The sequence below is a fragment of the Seriola dumerili genome, unplaced genomic scaffold (genome assembly GCF_002260705.1).
Source record: "Seriola dumerili isolate Sdu_G_001 unplaced genomic scaffold, Sdu_1.0 BDQW01000226.1, whole genome shotgun sequence".
NCBI lineage: Eukaryota > Metazoa > Chordata > Actinopteri > Carangiformes > Carangidae > Seriola > Seriola dumerili.
In genome coordinates, this window is record NW_019174481.1 from 5,572,515 (window position 1) to 5,592,627 (window position 20,113).

At 41.2% G+C, this 20,113-nt stretch overlaps 1 protein-coding gene and 1 long non-coding RNA gene across 2 annotated transcripts; one reads left to right on the forward strand and one right to left on the reverse strand.

Annotated features, from left to right (window-relative positions):
* Positions 1-2,229: 2,229 nt before the first annotated feature.
* Positions 2,230-3,457, forward strand: LOC111229144. Its single transcript, XR_002665397.1, has 3 exons — positions 2,230-2,361; positions 2,987-3,170; positions 3,353-3,457. It is a non-coding gene; the product is annotated as an uncharacterized LOC111229144 (long non-coding RNA).
* A 13,090-nt stretch (positions 3,458-16,547) lies between these two features.
* On the reverse strand, positions 16,548-17,637 carry LOC111229113 (regakine-1-like). The gene is made up of 4 exons (XM_022755300.1): positions 17,494-17,637; positions 17,197-17,305; positions 16,993-17,067; positions 16,548-16,869 (listed from the first exon to the last, which is right to left on the reverse strand). The coding sequence occupies exons 1-4, from the start codon at positions 17,564-17,566 to the stop codon at positions 16,821-16,823; spliced, it is 306 nt and encodes a 101-aa protein (XP_022611021.1). The 5' UTR covers positions 17,567-17,637; the 3' UTR covers positions 16,548-16,820.
* Positions 17,638-20,113: the final 2,476 nt, after the last annotated feature.

Consider the following 20,113-nt stretch of genomic DNA (forward strand, 5'->3'; position numbering starts at 1 on the left):
AAGGTTGATTTTTGTAGTGCTTCTTCTGGTCAAATACTTCACTGGGTACCTTTAAGTAAAAGAACAGAAGTATTAGCGACAAAATGTACTTAAAATAAAACAAATATAAAATTTAAGTACTCATTATACAAAACTGATTTAGTACATTACTTAAGTAAATGTGCTTATTTATTTATCACCACTGGAAATTATACTTGGAAATGATGCAGCTATATGATAGTGAGTCATTATTAACAAGTAATGTATAGAGGTAAAAAGTGCTTAATAAATAGGCTTTAGTCCAGATCCTCTGTGCTGTTGCATGTGGTCCATTGAAAGATAGACACCAGCCACAAGGATTTTTCACAACCTGGCAAAAGCAGTCTTATCAATAGCTTGTAACTGATCCATAAAACATTCAAAATGATTTATTAACCATTAGAAAGTTATAGACTCTTTGTAAAGAGTACCTTATCAGAAAGCAGTGCCATTTTTTTTTTCAAACCCATGGAGGACCATATGACCCTTCAGTTAAAATGAAAACATGAATCGTAGCAAATATGGAATTATAAGGTTTTCACATGATAGCAGTCACACGCATAAACACCCACACGGTAGATTTGTGAAAGAGCTGTGATTGAAGCCGCAGCTAAATTAAGAGGAAAGAGAGATTAGAAGCTTAAAGGAAATCAAGCCAAGGCTGGTGCTCTCATTTGGATGTTTGAAATTAGACTGAATACTGAATAAATCTAGGTGCTATACTTCTGAGAGCATCATTCCCACCAGTTATGCAAATTAGCCATCAAATTCACACAATAATCAGATGATGTGCCGCTTTGTTGAGATTTGAGCATGCTATTTTATCGGTTTAACGGAGACAAGAGCAGAGCGTCTTCCAAAAAAAGAGCTAATTTGTGGTCGACGGCCTCCTGGCTGTCGTAAAATTGTAGAGTCACAATGAAATGGGTGTGATCCTCCACTTGGTGCTTCCTTCCTTCCAGTCCTAGGGTCTGGGCCTAATAAAGGCCTGTGTGGTGCAGCACAGACAGACCGCCTCTCTGCTGTGTGGAGAAATGTGTTCAATCACCATGGCTACTGGTCAGAGAAGAGCCCCCGCTGTGGTTATTAGGATTTCTCTGCCTGCTCACACACCGGCTCAGTATGCAGGTTAACAACTCCCAGCCTGTATTATGGATGTGAATGTGTATGTCTGCAGGGAGGCCTGTAGGTCAAGGGTGATTCAGTAGTGTAATCACCCCTACAGAGAAGGAGGGGTGGAGATTTAATTTGAAAGCATCATCTCCAGAAAACACCTAAAATGGATCTCCGCTGCCTCCCAACAGTAGCACTGATGTGAGAAGGGGAACATGAGAAAGCTTTGAGCAGTATTGATTCAGCCGAGTACTCTCGGAGCTAGTACCAGAGGATCTGAAGAGAGAATTATCCATGCACCATTTCCTCCCCTGCTCCTATGTGGAAAATTCTGCAGTTCCAGCTTTCTCGTAGCCTACATACAGCAGAAACACACACACTCAGGATCCCATACACACTCGTGCGTGGACGGATGCACGCACACAGAAAGTCACATGCGCACACACAAAGACTTTCTTGAGGTTTGATGATGAAAACTAATGCTTGTTTGATTTATTTATAGTTGTTCCCTTCCATCTGGTTAGTCTAGCACATTTTTATTTTTGTCGTATTAATCTTAAAATAGGACAAACATAGACAAAAAGAGAAATATACTGTTTTAATGGTGTAAAGGTTAGAGGTTTTCTCTGTGCTCCATCATTTTTTCCTACAGGAAATTGCATTATGGGGATATTACAGTGATCCCAGAGCCTATATTAAGTACTCTGAGGTCATTATAATCACTAATAGCTGCCACAGACAGACTTAACATAAGTGCTCCAATTTGACTGTTAGTCCATATGAAGAGATTATTGGAAGCCATAACTGTAGAGGATAAGTCCACCAATGAAATCTGAATTTCTGAGACACAGGGCATTGTCTGCATATGCCGCTTTGCCCCATCCCTCCTCCACTCCCCACCCGGTTTCTCCTGAATAATACACGACAGGCCACCTCCCCGTTGCCCGGGCGTCCAATGGCAGACCCGCATTTTTATCAAGCTATCTCCTCTGAGCCAATCCCAGTCCTCCCGGTGATCCCTGTAAACCGGATACCCTCCCTTCTGGCTCTCAAACAGACGTAATCTGTGGATCGGAGAGGCAGGCGTTCAGTCGCTGTGGAGTTGGTGTCGGATGGAGATGATGAGAGCGAAAATAGCCGCTGTGGCAGACTTGAAGAAAACGCATCAGTCCACCTCGCCAGGACAGTGAATCCCGCGGTTTCACAAACAGGGGGGTGAAGAAAAATGTTGTAAGTATGCCATCGTGTAAAATGCATAAACTAGAACCTAAAAATAGAGAGGTCGGATGTTTGTTTAATCTGTGCAAACTGACGCTTTAGTTAAACGCCTCTTTAATATAATGAATGTATTTGAAGAAAGTATGGTTACTCTGAATGTGCTCATGGAAGGACCGCGAAACTCTTGTGAAGATATATGATGGGGGTCTGGCTTGGCGCTCAGCACCGCGGTCAGGCGGCTTCGCGTCTCTAAAACCAGCGCATGTGAATTTGTTCAACATGCCAGCGGATGAAAAAAGCCCGTCTTTCATCGGTCATTTCATAAGGACATCCGCCAGCCTCGAGGGAAAACGTGATTTCCGTTTGGTCTGTGCAAGACGAGCCCGTTAAAGCACACTTCAACTTTTATAATGCAGCGAGACGCATCGATGGTACACAGTGTACAGAAAAAAATGCTGTTTCCGTCGCTTGGAAAGTTTCAACCATATGTTTAAACAGCCAGTGCAGCCCAGTGGGATCCCGGTAGGATCCTCCCAGACTATATAACTTTGATTCATTTCACTCATCAGACAGTCTCCTGTTCCTGTCGGGCCTGAAAGTCGGTGAACACTGATAAATGGTGGCTATTATTTTTCAGCTGAACAATGCGCACCGGCTTTGTGTGGACCATCTGTCATTGTATCGACATTACAGCGGCCCCCCTGCCCCAAAGGGTCCGAGTGAGACACCTGAAGAGCAGAAAACAGACAGCGTTCATTCAGAGCCGCCACCCCGTCTCTCACCAAGCCGTGACTCATGATGTGATCCGTCAGTGTGGATGGGTGCGTAACGTAGCCAGAAATAAATAGGCTGTAAGCTCTGGATCCGAATGGTGCGATAGAAATGTTTTATATTTCGTGCATAGGTGCTGTGCAACATAATCTTTGCATGGTTATAATGTTTTGTTTGTTTGTTTGTTTGTTTGTTTGTTTGTTTGTTTGTTTGTTTGTTTTTTTAAATGCAGACAGAAATTGGAATAGTGCAAGCAGACCACAAGCATGGCTTTGCGCATCCCGAATTCACGGAAACACTCTTTGCGCATCCGACTTCCTGCCGGAATGTGGGCTTGTAGCACATGGCAAAAAAAAAAAAAAGAAAAAAAAAAAGAAACCAGACTGCCATTTTCAGGGTGGGCACTGTGAGTGGATACACACTGACCAAATAAACACACTTCATCATGAGCGTGACACACTCAGTTTATTTTATTTTTTTTTATTATTTTTTTTGGACACAGTGGCCTAAAGTGCCACTCTGTTCAGTTCTGACCCTGCATGTAGTTTAAAGCAGCTGAGACAGGCTTTTTTTTTTTTTTTTTTTTTTTTTTTTTTTTTGTGGAGACTTTAGAAACTGCGTGCTTAGACTCTCAGCTTGCAGTGCCAAGCACTAATATGCCTTAAGGTTAATGAGGCAGTCTCCATAAATTCTTCTGCCATCTGGATATAGTAGGTCTAGACGCTTAGTGCAGCACTACATTTTACTGGCAATGGATTGTACTCAGTGTGCTTGAATGAAAAAAAAGAAGTGCATAGATTTTAATAGAAAAGCAAACATTTACATAAAGTTTGCGGTCATACAACTGCTTGCACTTACATTTCTTTTACATAATTTAATGGGAAAAAATCTGTGTCAAGCAGGATCTTAATATAGAGCTGTGTAGTGAGTGAACGGTACTGATAGGTGCTGATGTGATCAGCTGTGATAGCCCCACTTCCGTCCCTCTCAGGGCTGAGTTACATATAATTCACTTTAGCTTTGTCCCTCATGAAGAGAAAAAGCAGTGACCTCCTTCTCACAGCAAAGAGCAGCGACTGTCCGAGTGCGTGTATCGGTTTAATTCAGTTTGGAGTTGCTCTCAGGGAGTTATCGGGGAGGGATGAGTGAATGGAGCAAAGCCACTGTCTTCCTGCTAAATGTAATGTGGGCAGAGGGGTGGTTGGATGTTGGCTTATCTTATCTCCTGCTGAAGCTATGATCATCATGCCTGTGTAGCTCATTATCGCATGTGATGAGTTTCATCAGCTGCACTCGGCAATTATGTCGAGAAGCAACCTGCTATCACAATGGAGAGGCTCTCAACCACATGATCACAGTTGTTCCTCCATAGTTACACAGCACCAGTCAGTGAAAATGTAACAGTGGATAGCATCAGGGAGTCCCATCTCACTTCTCCCACAGTCACATGACTCCCAGCAGTTCTTTCCCTGCCGCCATCAAACGCTGAACGCACAAATGAGGAGGAAGAAAAGTTCCTCCACACTCACTTCTCCTTCATTCTTTTCAATCATTAAAATACAATATGCGAACTTCTTTAATTCATTTTTTTTTTTTTTTCCCCGAGCCATCTGGAATACAAAGAGAGTGTAGATTCCCAGGGCATAATTAACTACATTTACAGAAGAAGCTCTAATGCTTGTGTAACTTTATTGTTGAGCTATGGATCCAAAACAGCAAATCTTATAGCAGCTGTTAAGCAGATAGACTTGGTTTGTGTTCATGCGTTACAGGTAAATTAAGTTAAGGGTTGAATGAGTTCATAGCAGCAGGAGCCTGTGTCCATATGTGTCTGTTTGTGCTTCTCAGTGTGTGCCGTTGCGGTGTTGGGTTAAATGGAAAGCTTAGGTAATGGAGACCCCTGCTCCCTGCCTCAGGCATCGCAACATACTGCCTATCTAGATGAGTAGATGACCTCTGATCTCTCGTCTAGCCAAGGGCTCAGGTCTGCTTGGGTCGAGCCAGGTGGCTTTCAAGAGCCCATTGACCTGGTCGGGAGCACATGGCATTTGAACTCTCTCCACTTCAGGACCAAAGGCGTTCTTTTGGTTAATTAAGAAGCTCTTACGGCTTGTGTGTGACCGTGTGTGCTGTCTGTGTTGCAGATAAAGTTATGGATTAGAAAACAGCAATTTAAGAGGTTAGGGAAATTTACTCTGTTAAACTCAGAACATCTGCTCGCTGGAATAATTTGATTTTAGCCGTCCTCTATGCTTAATAAAGCCAGACATTTCTCTGATGATTCAAAAGCTCCTTTTATCTCAAGGTTCACACTAAAATTTAGCAACCTCCACGCACCCTAGATATGAGAAATAACAGATATTCCCGTGACTTGTCAAAGCCAGATTTCGGGTCTGCCATTAGACTTCACCCTCAGCTCATTTATGAGATGGTGCAGCTGTTGTGTGGCCCGCTTTCATCGTGAAGTATGGTAGCTGTAAGACAAAAACATTGCATTAGTGCCAATCTTGTCACAGCTGAGAGAAACAGCCTGTCTCAATTCTGTCACAACATGCTCGCTATTGTATCGCCATGCAAGACACTCCCCATGGAAATTTTGGAATCTTTCCCATTGTTCCTAAAGGAAAGGGGGCTTTCATATGGAAGTAGGGAACGCCAGGAAATGACAGGCATTCTTTGTGGACTATTTGAAAATAAACTTGTGGGTCCTCGCTTCCCTCTCGACAGCTAAGCAAAAACTAGAAATAAGAAGAGAGGATTATGGTCTTAACAGTCCCTCAATGGCATTTTCACTTTCTTACGTTTCCTCCTGCAATTTGTCCCGAAAGTATATTTTTTTCTTCTGCGTTCTGGAGACATGCCATCAGAGTTTCAGCTAAAGAGCTTTTGTTGAGGGCTTTTCACTCTTTTCTCTACAGTTTCTTGAATGGGTGCATTCATATTTTCCTCCTTATTTGTCCTTATTTTGCCTTATCTTCCCCCCTGGCTTTAAACACAACCCTGCTGCTTGAGCTCTGCTTTATGAGGTGTGACAGTGAAGTCTGGTTGCCGAGGCAGGCCGTGTGGACTGGAACGTAAAGCTTTACATTCAGCCTGCTGCGGTCGGATTTGGGGAGGACTTAAACTCACTTCACCCCTATACAGTATCACGTATACAGGAACTTCCTTCATTCTGCTGAACAGGCATGAAAGTTCAGAATTGAAAGGAGGGGGAAAAAAAAAAAAAAGGGAGCTGGCTTCCTTAACCTCAGAGTTCCTAATTACACACATACAGTCGCTACCTTTAATAAGGAAGAAAGAGGAGCACTGACGCTGAAAACTGGAGGAAAAGCAAAAGCAGCTGGTTACGATTTAACTTTGTAAAATCATATGTAACATTTTTTTCTTCAATGTCAAGAAATATAAAAAAAAAAAAATTTTCGACTGTAGTTTGGCACCAGGTGTTCAACTTCCTGCTCTTTCCTTTAGAGATTTAATAATAGGTTTTATTTAACAGGCTCTTCTCTTCTGAACTGGTCAGTCTCGCCGTACCTCAGATTAACACTCACACTTTACCCCCCCCACTCCTCTCTTTCTGTCTCTCTTCCTCCTCCTCCTCCTCCTCCTCCTCTTGTTGTTTTTCCCACCAGGCCAGTGGTAGTTCCCAGGTATTTGACCAGTGTAGCGTAGCCGGGAGGCTGGTTGTTCTGTCCCCTGTGAGACAAAGGCAGCGTGCCTCAAGGAGAGGGATGAAAGGAAACGGGGCTGTGCAGCCACTCCTTTTTACAATGGGAAACCTCTTTAGTGAGGTTGTAGAGCAAATAACCACCTTCTCTCTTCCTTTTTTTAACAAGCACTGAGACTGTGAGCGTCTGTCTTTATCTTTTTGTAGTAGCGGGAGCAGCTCTTGTCTGTGTACGTATAGATGGGAGTTTGGTGTGCACGCAAAGAGGAAAGGGTGTCCTTTATGTCTACAGAGAACGTTTTTAGGCTTCCTCTTCCTCACACCGTCTTAGTTCCAGCTGACAGATGGTGCCTCTCTTGCTAAAGATGTTTCCTGTATTAAGGTTTGTTGTTGTTGTGGTTTAAACTGTAAAGGGAGCGTTAACTGATGGTGCAGAGCAAAAAAAGGAAAAGCTTTTAATGATGTAAATGATGCTGGAACAGTCCAGTTTCATTAACTGGGCCTAAAGTATTTATTTATTTTCTTTAGACATCATGTTTCAGGTTTTTTTCAATATTGGCGATTAAGTTATTGATTATTATAGTATTAACATCCTACACTTATGTAATATTGAGCATTAAAAATCTCACATGAAGGCAAATAAACATTAGCCATATAATGTACTTATTTATTAAATAACTCGTTCTAAAGAACAGTCCCTCATAGTGTTAAAAGTTACGACGCGTTACTTGTGGGTATATTTTAAATCCAGTATTTGATTCATTGACACTGTGTCTGACTGCTTAATGCTCTTACTCTGGGGTTTTCTAGGTTTATAGGTTGTACACATAAAATCTCAAAATCTTGTTTCAAAGAAATCTCAAAATATTTTTTGCTGAAATTTTATAGAGTGGATGTATAAATAAGTATAAATTACCACAATATGGAAATTTAAATTCTTAGTTCCTCATAAATTGATCTGTGCACAGTACTTGAGTAAAAGTGTTTTGTTACTTTCCACCTCAAGGATTTTTATATTCATATGGTACTTTCATATGGTAGTCATTACCACATTATTGCATGCTTACACATGAGTTTAATTATACATATACGCTGATGTTTTGTTGCTGCATATCTGTCTGCTCTAAGCCACTGGCGCTCAGTCTATAGCGTTATCATCTCGGGTGGTAACCAGGGGGAGGGAGCGGAAGCCGCAGGAGTCTTTTATGGCTCCAGCTCCAGAGACAACCTGTTCTCAGGCACTTCTCTTCTGGCACTTTTTTATGACATCATAAATTCCTCCATTTCCTCTGACCAGCCCTAGGTGGGTATAAAGGACATACCTGGCCAGTAATTGTCTGTCTGGCCCTCTCATCTGTCAGTCTCCTTCTACTGCTGGTGACTTCCTCCAGAGCCAGACTCTCAGACTGCCTGAAGATACACAGAACTCTTAGATCTGGACGGTGGAGCGATTTAAAAACAGTGGTTTATTTGGTGAGTGATAGGGTGAAGGAAGGTTTTTCTGGAGTGTGGTTTTTCTTTGGTGCCTTTTACTGCATCTTTGTTGCTCATTTAGGTCAGCGAGGAGAGTCAGCCTGGCACCCACGTTAGAGGCCTTTTCCTCGTGCATGTGCACTTCAGACCAAAAACACGAGCCCACTCTGAGACCTGTTGATACCTTTTGTTTGTTGAAGTCTGAGGATGAAGAGCAGAAAAGAAAGGATTAAGGGAAGAAAGAGGAGTTCTTTTTTTGGGGGGGGGGTGGCCCTCAGGAACATTCAGTGTTCACATTCATCTGATGCTCGGCTGGGGCTCCTCAGGGAGGCTGGAACAATACACGCACCAGCACGACAACATTCCTTGGGGTTAAAAAGGTCAGGGGTCACCCAACAACCCCACCCAGCCAATCAGTCCCAAGGCACTAACTTGGTGCATTTGTTTTTGGTTTATGTCTTCGCACTTGTTGAACAGACTCTGCACCTTGTGTTACAAGTTGCCCTTTGCTCTCTTGATAGACCAGACTGGCACAGAGCGCTTTTACTCTTTCGTAATGTTCAGGTATTGATAGTTTAAATGTACACTGAGGGTGCTTGTGTCATGGTTGAAGCTTGTGCATTCAGAGAGAGAAATGCAACATAAAATGAGGAAAGGAAACACAATAAATTAGCTAAAAGCCACAACTTAAGTTAGACTCTATATTTATGTCTGTAGACTATGGCACATAAAGTATCACAGCCAGATGTTTGGCAAGCCTACATCTACGTATGCTAGAAAAAGAACCACCACAAAGCAGCCAAACTGTAATTACTGTCATACACGTATTTTGAATTGATTTAATGCCCACTTTACATAATCAACCCACAAGGGTCAAATATTAGAGCAGTGAGGGCTCTGAAGGTCCTCAAAGTCATATTTTTCCTCCTTGATGAAGAATCTGGGGTGTTTTTCTTGTGCGTGTGTATGTATGTGTGTGTGTGTGTGTGTGTGTGCACCACAGCAAACTTCAAATGAAGTCTGAAGGCTGCCATTAAAGTGGCGCATATGCATGTGTAGGCATGGGGTGGCGTGTGGGGCCCCTACAGGCAGACTGCAGGTCTGGTAGTCATTACGAGTGAATGTACAGTATACACTGGAGTGGACATGCAGCTACATTAAAGCCTCGCCCACGGCCACATCAGACCACCCCAGAGACACACCACCGGCACTTCCTCCGCCCGCTCCCATCGCTCAGCCTCAGGGGAAACGTGATTTGGGATTTCCGGAGGATGCACTGGACATTAATCGTCCGATGATTAGGAAACCTTGCATTGAAAATCAGATTCATTGTGATGCTCAGACTCTCAGGGAAAAGAAAGTGCTGCTCTTTGTATTGTTTCTCTAAAAATGGCGTCCAGTTTCTGTCTTTTGCCTCTAACTGTTTTATGTTTATATCTGTCTTTGTCTTCTATCTGTAGGAGTTCACATTGGGCCTGCTGATGCTGACTCTTGTGACTCCATGAAGATCATCTCCATCAGGTATATTGCAAACCACCATTAAAACATATTTTCATGAAGCAGTTTCTCTATTACTGAATATTCCCCAATGTGTCACATTCTTTTGTCCTCTTTCTTGGTGGAGTAGTATCAGAGAAAGATGACTATAAACCTCCTCAATTTTATCCTGCGCACTAAATCGGCTTACAGTAGAGGAAGGAGACATCGCTCTCTATTAGTCTGCAGTTAGGAATGAAAGCCTATCTGGCTGCAGCTGTGGAGGAGCTCCAAGGATGGGGACGTTTATTGTCAGGAACAAATAGAGGCCTTTTTATTTTGTCTAGCAGCTGACGCCTCTCCCCACCCACTCCTCCAAAACCGCTTTTGTCAGTAATGTAGAGTGGCCTGCTCAGGCTGGAGCGAGAGACCATGAGAGTTTCACAGCAGAACGAAAAGAAAAAAAAAAAAAAAAAGTGCGGGGTTAGTCAGTGATAGGCTCGTGGAGGAAAGGCCCGGCTGTTTGCCATATGGTGTAATTATCTGCTATTTCAAAAGATTATCTCCTTCCATCAATATAGTGTTTAAATGTGTATATGTATATGTGTGTGTGTGCTGCGTGCCTGTGTGTCAGTGTCTGTGTGCGATTTGATCTCTGTACCCCCGGTGTAATGTTGAGACTCTGTGGCCTGCAGCTTGGCCCCCCATTTAAACTGGGTTAGCACTAATGGACCCCCCCCCCCCCCATCAGACCAGTCTTTCCCCCCTCCTCTGTGATCCCTCCTCGCACACACAAAACACGCAAGTCTCTCAACACAAAAGAAATATTCAGCTGTAGAGAGGGGGTCCCTCAGAGGCGCGACATTGAACTAGGGGGCTGTCGTGGTCGGCGTGTGGCTGATGGTGGGGGGATTAAGAAGAAATGGCTGGCTGACACTGGGGTTGCCATGGCAAAGCCCCCTTTTCTGCTCTCCCTCGACCCTCCTCCTATTTTTCATTTTAGGTCTCATTGTGGGGTGAGGTGTGTGTGTGTGTGTGTGTCTCTGTGATGGAGCAGGGAAGATGTAATATGGCTTATGAATTTAGCCTCTTATCTGAAGCTGCTCTGCTTCACCCTGAGAGAAAAGAGACTTCTGGTTCACATGCTGCAGTTCACACACCAGAAAAAAAAAACAAAAAACACTTTATAGTGTTTTGTGTTATTTAGTAGGTGGCTGTAAATTTTATACTACATTATTGGACATTATTTCTCTGCCTAAGGTCTAACATATTTCTTTCTCTACGATCATACAAATTAATTTGAACATTTTTGCATATTCATAAAGAAAAGTCTGCCGTGAGAGAGTACGGAGGCAATGATTCAAAGACCCAACCCACTCGCGAGACAATAACCAAATTGTCTATTTTATGTCTTTCTGAATTATAGCTGCAATAACGTGATGCATTACTCATCCATTGTAGCCAGTGTGTTATCATGCTAGCCTGACGTTGGCCTGCCAGCCCCAGCAGACTAATGGATGCAGGTCTAGCTTGCTCGATGACATCAGCACCCTAAGCCGATGAATGACCATAGATCAGCGTTTACCATCCTGACGTCAGCCCCCCCCTCGGCCCCCAGTCTGTGCTGCGGCACAGTGACACTGTCGGTAGTTGTTCCCCAGCAATGGCCTGCTTCTGACAATAGGAGCTCTCAGCCTGTGGCCGCGCGATGGCTGGGGTATAAAAAGCTTGGCTGCACAGTGGGACATCGTAGCATTGTTCTCTGGACTAGATATCCATAAAAATGAGCAATGGCAGCTTCAAAGATGGTTCTGTGATATTGTTTTGAGCAATGTCAATCCGCAGAGAGAGGGTTTTAGACTTTTAATGGAGCAGTATGTTTGCCTTGGTTTTATTTTCTCAGGTTTTGAGATATTTGTCGCTAAGATTTTTGCTAACACCACAAAACAATAGAGGTGAATGGAATTTCATCTGTGCTGCTCACTGCATTGATCAGGGTTATTTAAAAAATAAAAAAATCAATAGTTTCAGAAACACTGTTACTAAAAATCCTCAGTTTTTACTGGAGCTACTTTCTCCTGAAGAAATAGCCGCTATGAAAACAGTTGAGATGTGATTTCTGTGGATTATTTACAGCAGCCGGGACCTCTGTTGCTGGAAAGACACGCTGCTGCTGAATGTTTTAAATTTTATTTCTCAATTCAGTGACCACAACAAGTTTCATTTACCTCCATTGTAGTGGGGTAGCAACAGAAATCTCAGAGAAAGATATTGTGAAAATCCTGCACAAAGAAAACCAAAATTAGCTGCATGACTAGATACTACAAAAGGAAAATGTGTTTTCTTTTTTTTAAAGTGACCCTTTAAAGACAAAAATACAGCACAGTATCTGTGCTAACAGTTTCCTCTTCATTTGTGTTTCAGATGCTGTCACGGCCAGTTTAGACCTGAAGATAAAAGACTTCAGATTGCTCTGATTAATCACGTGGTGGTAATGCAGTAAAGCAGATCCAGTTTATCTTCCAGCTTATAATACACTGCATGATTTCTTCTGTGTGTAACATAACGAGAAGTGTCTTTGCCCTGTGGACAGTGGACTCATTCTGCCACTGTCCTGTGGCATTATGTCCCTGCTGCGCTGTGCGACCTGACCTCCGTGGTTTGAGTGACGTCCCTGTCCCTCTCCCCTGCATGTCTGACTGTCTGTCCTCCCTCCTCCTCGCACTGCCTCATCTGTCAGCTCGGCTCACGGTCACGGCCGCTGTCCTGCCTGCCTCGGTGAACATTCAACGCTGTCGGTGAGTTTGGTATGGATCACATAAAAACCATCGACCGTTGACTGTGCCCCGTGGCTCGCTCTGACGACGTCGGGAATGAGGGGGGGGAAAAAATGAACAAAAGGGCAAGTGGGCGCATGCAAATCCAAAGAAGACACGCACACACACTCACTCACTCACTCACTCACTCACTCACTCACTCACTCACTCACTCACTCACTCACTCACTCACTCACACGCACATGCACAGAAGCGACACTCTGTTTCCACTGTACCCAAAGACCAAAGGTCACAATCAACATTCATTGCTGTCGCTGGGTTGGACTGTGTAGAAAAGCTCACTGAACAATGAGTGCAACTGTGGCCCAGATCTGCCTGACTCGCGTCCCAGCCAATCAGCCGACCGGATGTGAAACACTCTGATTTCTTTATTTATATACTTCTTGTTTTTCACTTCTATTTTCTCCCACCCCGGCGCTGGGAGTCTTCAGGGGAAGAGAGAAAAAGAGAGAGAGAGAGAGATAGAGACACAAATAGACTTCAGGCTGCTTGCTTGTCCTCATCCTCCTCTCCTCTAATTGGTGGTTATGTGTGCAGCAAGGGGGAAGGAAGCGGAGTGAATGTGTAATCATTTGGAGTCTCTTCTCCTTTGGATGTTTCATCCCTCTCTTTTTTGTTTGTCTAATTATATACCGAGCTCACTTAACTCTGTGTTACTGCACGTCTGTACTGGCAAGAATCAGCAAGAATCAGCAACTGACAAAGAGAAAGAGGCCAAGGGAAATAAATTTAAAAAAAAAAAGGTAGAAAGATTATAGCACCAGCAAAATTATTATCTACTTTTTAGTATATTTTATATAATATTCTTCCTGGTGCTGCTCCAAATGTGCCAGGATATAAGCAATTTGCAAATGCAGAAAGAAAATTGTTTTCACCTTTCTGATGGTGGATGTTTCATTATCTGTGTTTGAGTTTCATGAGAGACTGTCTGGTTTCCTGCGCGCCTCTGTGTGGGTGTGTGTGTGTGTGTGTGTGCACGTATGCTATGATCGAGGACCTGCCTGCTGATCTCAGAGTGCAATATGTTATTTTCCTTCTGTACTAAAGTTGCTCCCTCACAGGAAAACACAGTCTGTAACCTTGTCTTCCTTCAGACAGTCTGGGACCAGCCATTCTCCTGCCGTTGCTCATTGTACCCCTCTGTAACAACTCTCTGACACTGTGCCCTGTATCAGTAATCCATGTAGTGTAAACACACAGCTCACACGCTTGTTATCTATATGTAGGAATGTGTTTTATGTTCTCATGAAGTGCTGACATTTGCTGTAAGTTTTTTTTATGGCTGCTTTTATTAAAGTAATTGAATAAAGTTAAATCAGGACCCAGGCATTAGCGTCTGATGTGGTTATTCACTGTGTGAATTACACACATAACTCATATTTAGTGATGCTTTACTCTGGAATAACCATCCAACTCCATATTTCTGTACACTCTATCACACTTTATCTAACAGTATGTGCTCCCTCTGTCATTTAGTAACCATGCCCCATGTCCGTGTCCCTCTCTCCCCAGTCTCTCTGTATTATTCATAGAAAAGCACTCTGTGCAGTGGTGCAGAACAGTGGAGGTGATGTAATAGTGGCTGCGAGCGTGGCTCCGGACTGTCATTTGGGATGGACTCATGCGACAGGAGAAAACGCTCAGTTTGTTCAGCTTTGTTGGTGTTGCCAACAGCTACAGCTGATGGCCAGGGACCAGACATGAAGCACATCTATGATAAAAGTGTCATTTTTAGCAGCTTAAACTCCTAAAATGATATTTCAAAGACCTGAAATCCACTCAAGGGCTCCGCCTTGCAAACTTTAAAGAGTTGAAGTGAAGGAAATAGTATGGAGATGCAGTTAAAAGTCCTCATCATTGCGTGATGTCAAGCGCTGAACATTAGCACGCTGTGTGAGAAAACATTTTCACTTACCCATAGAACTCTTCAAAGAAAGTGTTGCTGAAATGTTATTTCACAGCACCTCATCTTTGAAGTGATACTACCTCCATCTAGTGTTCAAAGGGCTTTTTACATCATGCATAAAGCAGATGGTTCACTCTGATTTATTGTGGAAATAACAATGAAAGCAAAAACCACAGCAGACATTTTATTTATACATTTTTTTTCTCCTCCTTTTTATATATAATTAGCTTCTACAAAATGTTTTGCTTGTCTTTGATTTAAAAATGTGTTCAAATTCTTTTTATCATCTCTTTTGTAACTGTCGAGCTTTGTAACACTAGTTTTATATCTTTTAACTGCTACATATAAATAAAGTTTTAGAGACTTATTTACATAAAAACTACGTATTTATCACATTGCTATTAGGATAAGTATGTTTGAAGGACATAAATGGAATTTGATCATTAATAGACCAAAGGTAACCCCTGAACACTGTATTATTGTTTTATTTCTTAGGCTATTAGTCCTCAGTTTGACCTTCCAGTGTTAATTAAAGCAGGGTCTCAAATCACTGGCTCAGGAACCAGATATGGGCCGCAAGACAATTTCATAATGAGGTGATGCTGTGTCCTGCCTGCAAATTAATTAAAAAAAACACACACACACACACACACACACACACACACACACACACACACACACACACACACACACACACACACAATTTCCCCATTTTGATTTGCCCCCAGTCTGTTTGAGTAATTATTTTATTTTCGAGCAGGACTGCAAGAGCACTTCAAGATTTGCACTGAACAAACTGCACTGAACTGCACAACTAGTCAATATAAACACTTAAGCTATAATCAACAGCACTCTGACAAAACAAAGAAAGACAATTGATTAATCTTTGGTGGGGATGAATGCAGCTGCTTCCTGTCTCATTTGAAAGTAGAAAAGCTGTTGTTTTCATACAGCCTCAAGCTGCACCGCTCTCTGCCCCACAGAGGGAGAGGACTCGACTTTAAAGTGAATATAGTTGAGATCTATTTAAACTTAAGTCTAACTTTTAACTTTTTAAATAGCACATTCTAACTCTTACGGATGAAAAGTTGAATTCATAAGCAGCAATTTAATGCACTGAACACATGTACTGAAGATAGACATTACTGTGTAACTGACACCAGAGTGAGTTTGCTATTTTTAATGACTCTTCTCTGGTTGTGCTTCAGTTACCATCGTTCCATAATTGTCACATGTGGCTACAGTTATTGTCTTGCTGAACTAAGAAAGTAAGAGAACACTGAGCTTTTTCATTGCTGGAGATGTGATTGACCCATGTCCATATAATGATCGAGTGTGTTTCCAAGGATTTGGCCTACATGATCAAATGTCGTGCTGGAATAAGAGAAAATGTGTTTAAAAAATCTAAATGAAACAAGACATCTTCAATTTTTCCATTTGATGTAACGACCAAAAAAATGAGGAACCTCATTCAGAATGCAGAATAGATTTAGGCTTATACATAAAATTGTAATAGAATGTGTTTTTAACCTATTCTTAACCTATTTAATGGGAAATTTAGGGGAAATCTTGGCTCAGAAGGTCAGAATTTGCCCTTTTAAGGTATTTAATTTTTTTTTTTTTTTTTAAATAGTTCCTTCAGAGTTGATAGTTCCTTAATTACACACTACTACAGCAGTGATGGTCTCTGCAAAAGATCATTACACCATGGCATATTAATTAAACAAAGCCTTATACTCAATCACAGCTGATGCTAGCATGTATGGTGACCGGTGTGTCAGCATGGAAATTATCAGCTCCGCTGTTTGTGTTGAATAAACAGCTCCCATGACTTCCTCCTGCTGATGTCACAGGACTTTCACCACCTTGTGTTAACTATTTGCAAGATTTTTGTGACAGGACACAAAACTTCCAGCGCTGGAATTTTTCACCGTGAGAAAGATAAACAGATTGGAGAAGATAACAGGTGTTATGCTGTCTGGGAACTGTGCACTTGTCGTTATAATTTCTGTGTACAGATTCAACAATACACACACAGAGAAGTGTTTTCATTAAGAGACTTTGGACTTTTTAACAAACCTTTAATGATTGTATTTTACAACATGCACAAATACAAAATATGTCATACACAAATGATAGAAAAATATAACATAATATAAAATGCTCTTATAACTGAGCTGATGGCTGTATTCCATTGTTTTTATTATCAGCTTAAGCAAGAGTCCACTGAATTATAAAACCATTAACATAACACCACTGGTTACTGGATAACAGGCAAAGCTGCGATGGAAAACAGTTTCAGTCTCGCCTTTGAAAAGCAGAAAAACTTTGTCATCTTTGAAGTCTAATTCTGCAGTTTTGAGGTCCTGTTGTGAACTATTTGTGCTTTATTCCTGCAATGAAGATAAAGAATGATGAGTTATTAATAGTTTTCTTTCTGTTGTGAAAATACATTTCACTCACTGCAGAATTATATTTGGCAGTTATGCTGCAACAGTTTCTGTGAGAAATCTTACCTAAGACGCTCCACATAGTCCATCACCCATTTCAAAGCAGGATTGGTGCACGCTTTTCCCTTCCATGTGTGGAAACTATAGAATTAAAAAGAAGGAAATAAGATGAATATTTATTGGCTTACCATAAACACTAAAGTTATGTCTCATTGTTATTCTTTTCCTTGCTCAGGAGCAGGTGACGAACATCATTTTATTGATACTTACATAATGGCATTGATAGGACACAGCTCTGTGAGTGTCTGGACTGAGTACCCCTTGATTAAAGCAAATGGTATTTTGGTTTTCATGTACCTTCGACAGCATTCATTATACACTATGAAACAAGAGAAAAGACAATCTGATCAGACACTGAAAAGAAAAAAGTAAAGAGATAAAAAAAAAAAGGCTTCTGCAACTCTGTGGAATTTGTGTAACACTCAGGAAAAAAAAAATAAACCAACTGAATAAAAATAAAAGAGAAAGAGATGGAGACAGACACAAGAGAGGAAACCTGATGCATACCTGCCGATGTGTCTGCCGCCAGCAGACAAATAGTGAGTGTGACCACCATTGCTGTCGCTTTGATTGACACCATGTCTTCCTCTGTGTTGGCAGCAGTGACTCTGAGCTGAGCAGTTGTCTCGCCTGTCCACAGGTGGAGTGAGAGAGTGACAAAGTGTTGATCAAAGCAGCCTTTTATATTCCTCAGAGAAACAGGAAACTTCATCAGAAGTGTTACACCACCACAGAAACCCCCCTCATTTTCCCCAGTGAAAGAAAAGGGGAAGATGGGGGGAAAAGACATATCATATCAGTATATTAAACTCCAAGGATATAGAAATTTTGTAATGCAAAAAAATTTAGAAAGTCTTTAAAGATCAAGTTGGAGAGGAGGGATTAAAAACAACCAGTATGATCATTCAGCCCCTGTCAATTTGAATTAAATTATGTTACAGAATTACGGTTTAAACATAAAGAATATGAATAGAACAGAATAGAAAAGAATAGAACAGAAACTTACAATCACCTGGTATGTTGACCAAATCTGAAAATATAAAATATCTGTAATTATAGGTGTTGGTTCACGCGTTAGGTCTTCTCATACCACACCTTCAATAAAACAAAAAGTCCTGTAGAACCAGTGCAGCATGGAAAGTCACAAAGGTGTGTGAGTGACTCTCACCATGTACATAATACTGTTAAAGAAGAGTTAGAGAAAAGAATACATTTAACTAAACAGAACTGTTTGACATTTTGAAGACTTCAGAGAGGATGAAGGAAGAAGGTTCACTGAAGGCCACATTATGCACGGGCTTGATGTGGGATGCTACAAGTGGGTTGCTTCAAGGGTGCACAAAGGTTCTTTTCTAGGTCAGAGGAACACTTACTATATACTCAAGACCCATGCATCTGATGGGAAACATGTATTTGGACCACTGAAATAGGTCACGATACAGATGAAGTCAGTAAATTTTTCATCGCGAACTTTCCACCAAAACCGCACCAAGCTTGAGTTACACGTTGTTTATTTCCTGTAACATGCTTTTTTATATTGTATTGCTGTGAGAACATTATAACTTAATCATTGTCTCTGCTCCGCACCAACTGTGAGACAAAAATGCTTTCCTGAGTAGAGGATACTGACTTTTCTTTAATCACCGACCGGCTCTAAAGTCAAGGCCAGATCTGACCGCAGGGATACTCATTTCTTACAGTCTTGGACTCGTCCTATAAATATCTGCGCCTTTGTAGTCCCTCGTTCTTGTCTTAGTTCAGACTTTAGTTTCTGATGACACATCCTGACACAGTGGGGCTGAATTTTCCCTGTGACCTAAAGGTTCAGATTCTTTCAAGTCTCTCTTAATACAACACTGGCATGCCCACAAAATATAAACCTATCCATCAGTGAAAGGAGTATTTTAAGAAACCAGGTTTCTGTGACAATAAGACATCGAGTGACACATAAGCAGAGAAAGCAGAGGAGCGTTTACACTCTTCACCTCTGAGCAGATGTTTCAGTAGGTCTTTATTCAAAGCCCACTCCAAACCAATGAGAAGAGCCGCCACACAGAACCTTACAAATCATCTGAGATAACCAAAACTGTTCAAATTCTATTAGAAAACCCAAAACCCCTTTTCTTATAGTAAGGAGTTTGAGATAGCAGGTTTCCAGGACCTGCAAGCTGTGGCTAAGAGGATAATTTCCCTTGATTGCTACAGAAAGGTCAGACCTGGGGTAGATCTTTTTCACAGTGGCCATTTTGACCGATCATTGTAGGAAAAGGGCAGGTGTTACTAAAAGCATTTATAATGATTCTATTCTTCAAGTCAGTAAGCCATGACAGTGTGTCAGCATGCACAACACCAGACCCTAAAACTGAACAGCTAAATGGAGTTCAACCATTACTATTGCACTGTTAGAACAGAATTCACTTGTCCAGTCTTAGTATATTGAACCGTTAGAAGGCGATCATTGTTTTTGTTTTGTTGATTCATTTTGTTGTGTCATTGTTGATTCCCTCAACCTTTCTGATCTGGACTTGTTTGATGGGAATGGAAATGACCGACATTTTCAGTGTTTTAATTCCAGTTTTAAGGAAATGGTACATCAAGTGTTTTTTTTATGTATTTCAACATCAATGTGGATTTTATTATTGTTATGTTATTTTCAATAACATTTTGATATTTTGACATTGTATTTTTATTTGTAAACTTGACACATTTAGAGTTGTCTCGACTTGAATATTTGACTTAAATGAATAATAAAGAACACTAAATAAAACTGCACAATCACTTGCTTCTGCAGCTGGAATTTTATTATTCATGTCGATGAATTTACATGTGTCCTACTGTGACATTTCAAAATGGACTTTCCCATAGACTGTATGACATGATGTTCTTAATACATTTGTTGCATTTTTTTTTTTTTTAAATTAGGTTTTTAAATGAAAAAGATTAAGATTAAAAGATTGAAGATTAATTTTATATGTTTAAATGATTTGTTCTACAAAACATGATTAAGCTGACTTGAAGTTTCTTTTCTCTTGTTTTACACTGTGGTTGAATGTACTTCATCCAAGCTGCGTATTTGCATTTCACTCTTGTACACACACACACTGTGAAGATTGATTGACGAATTATA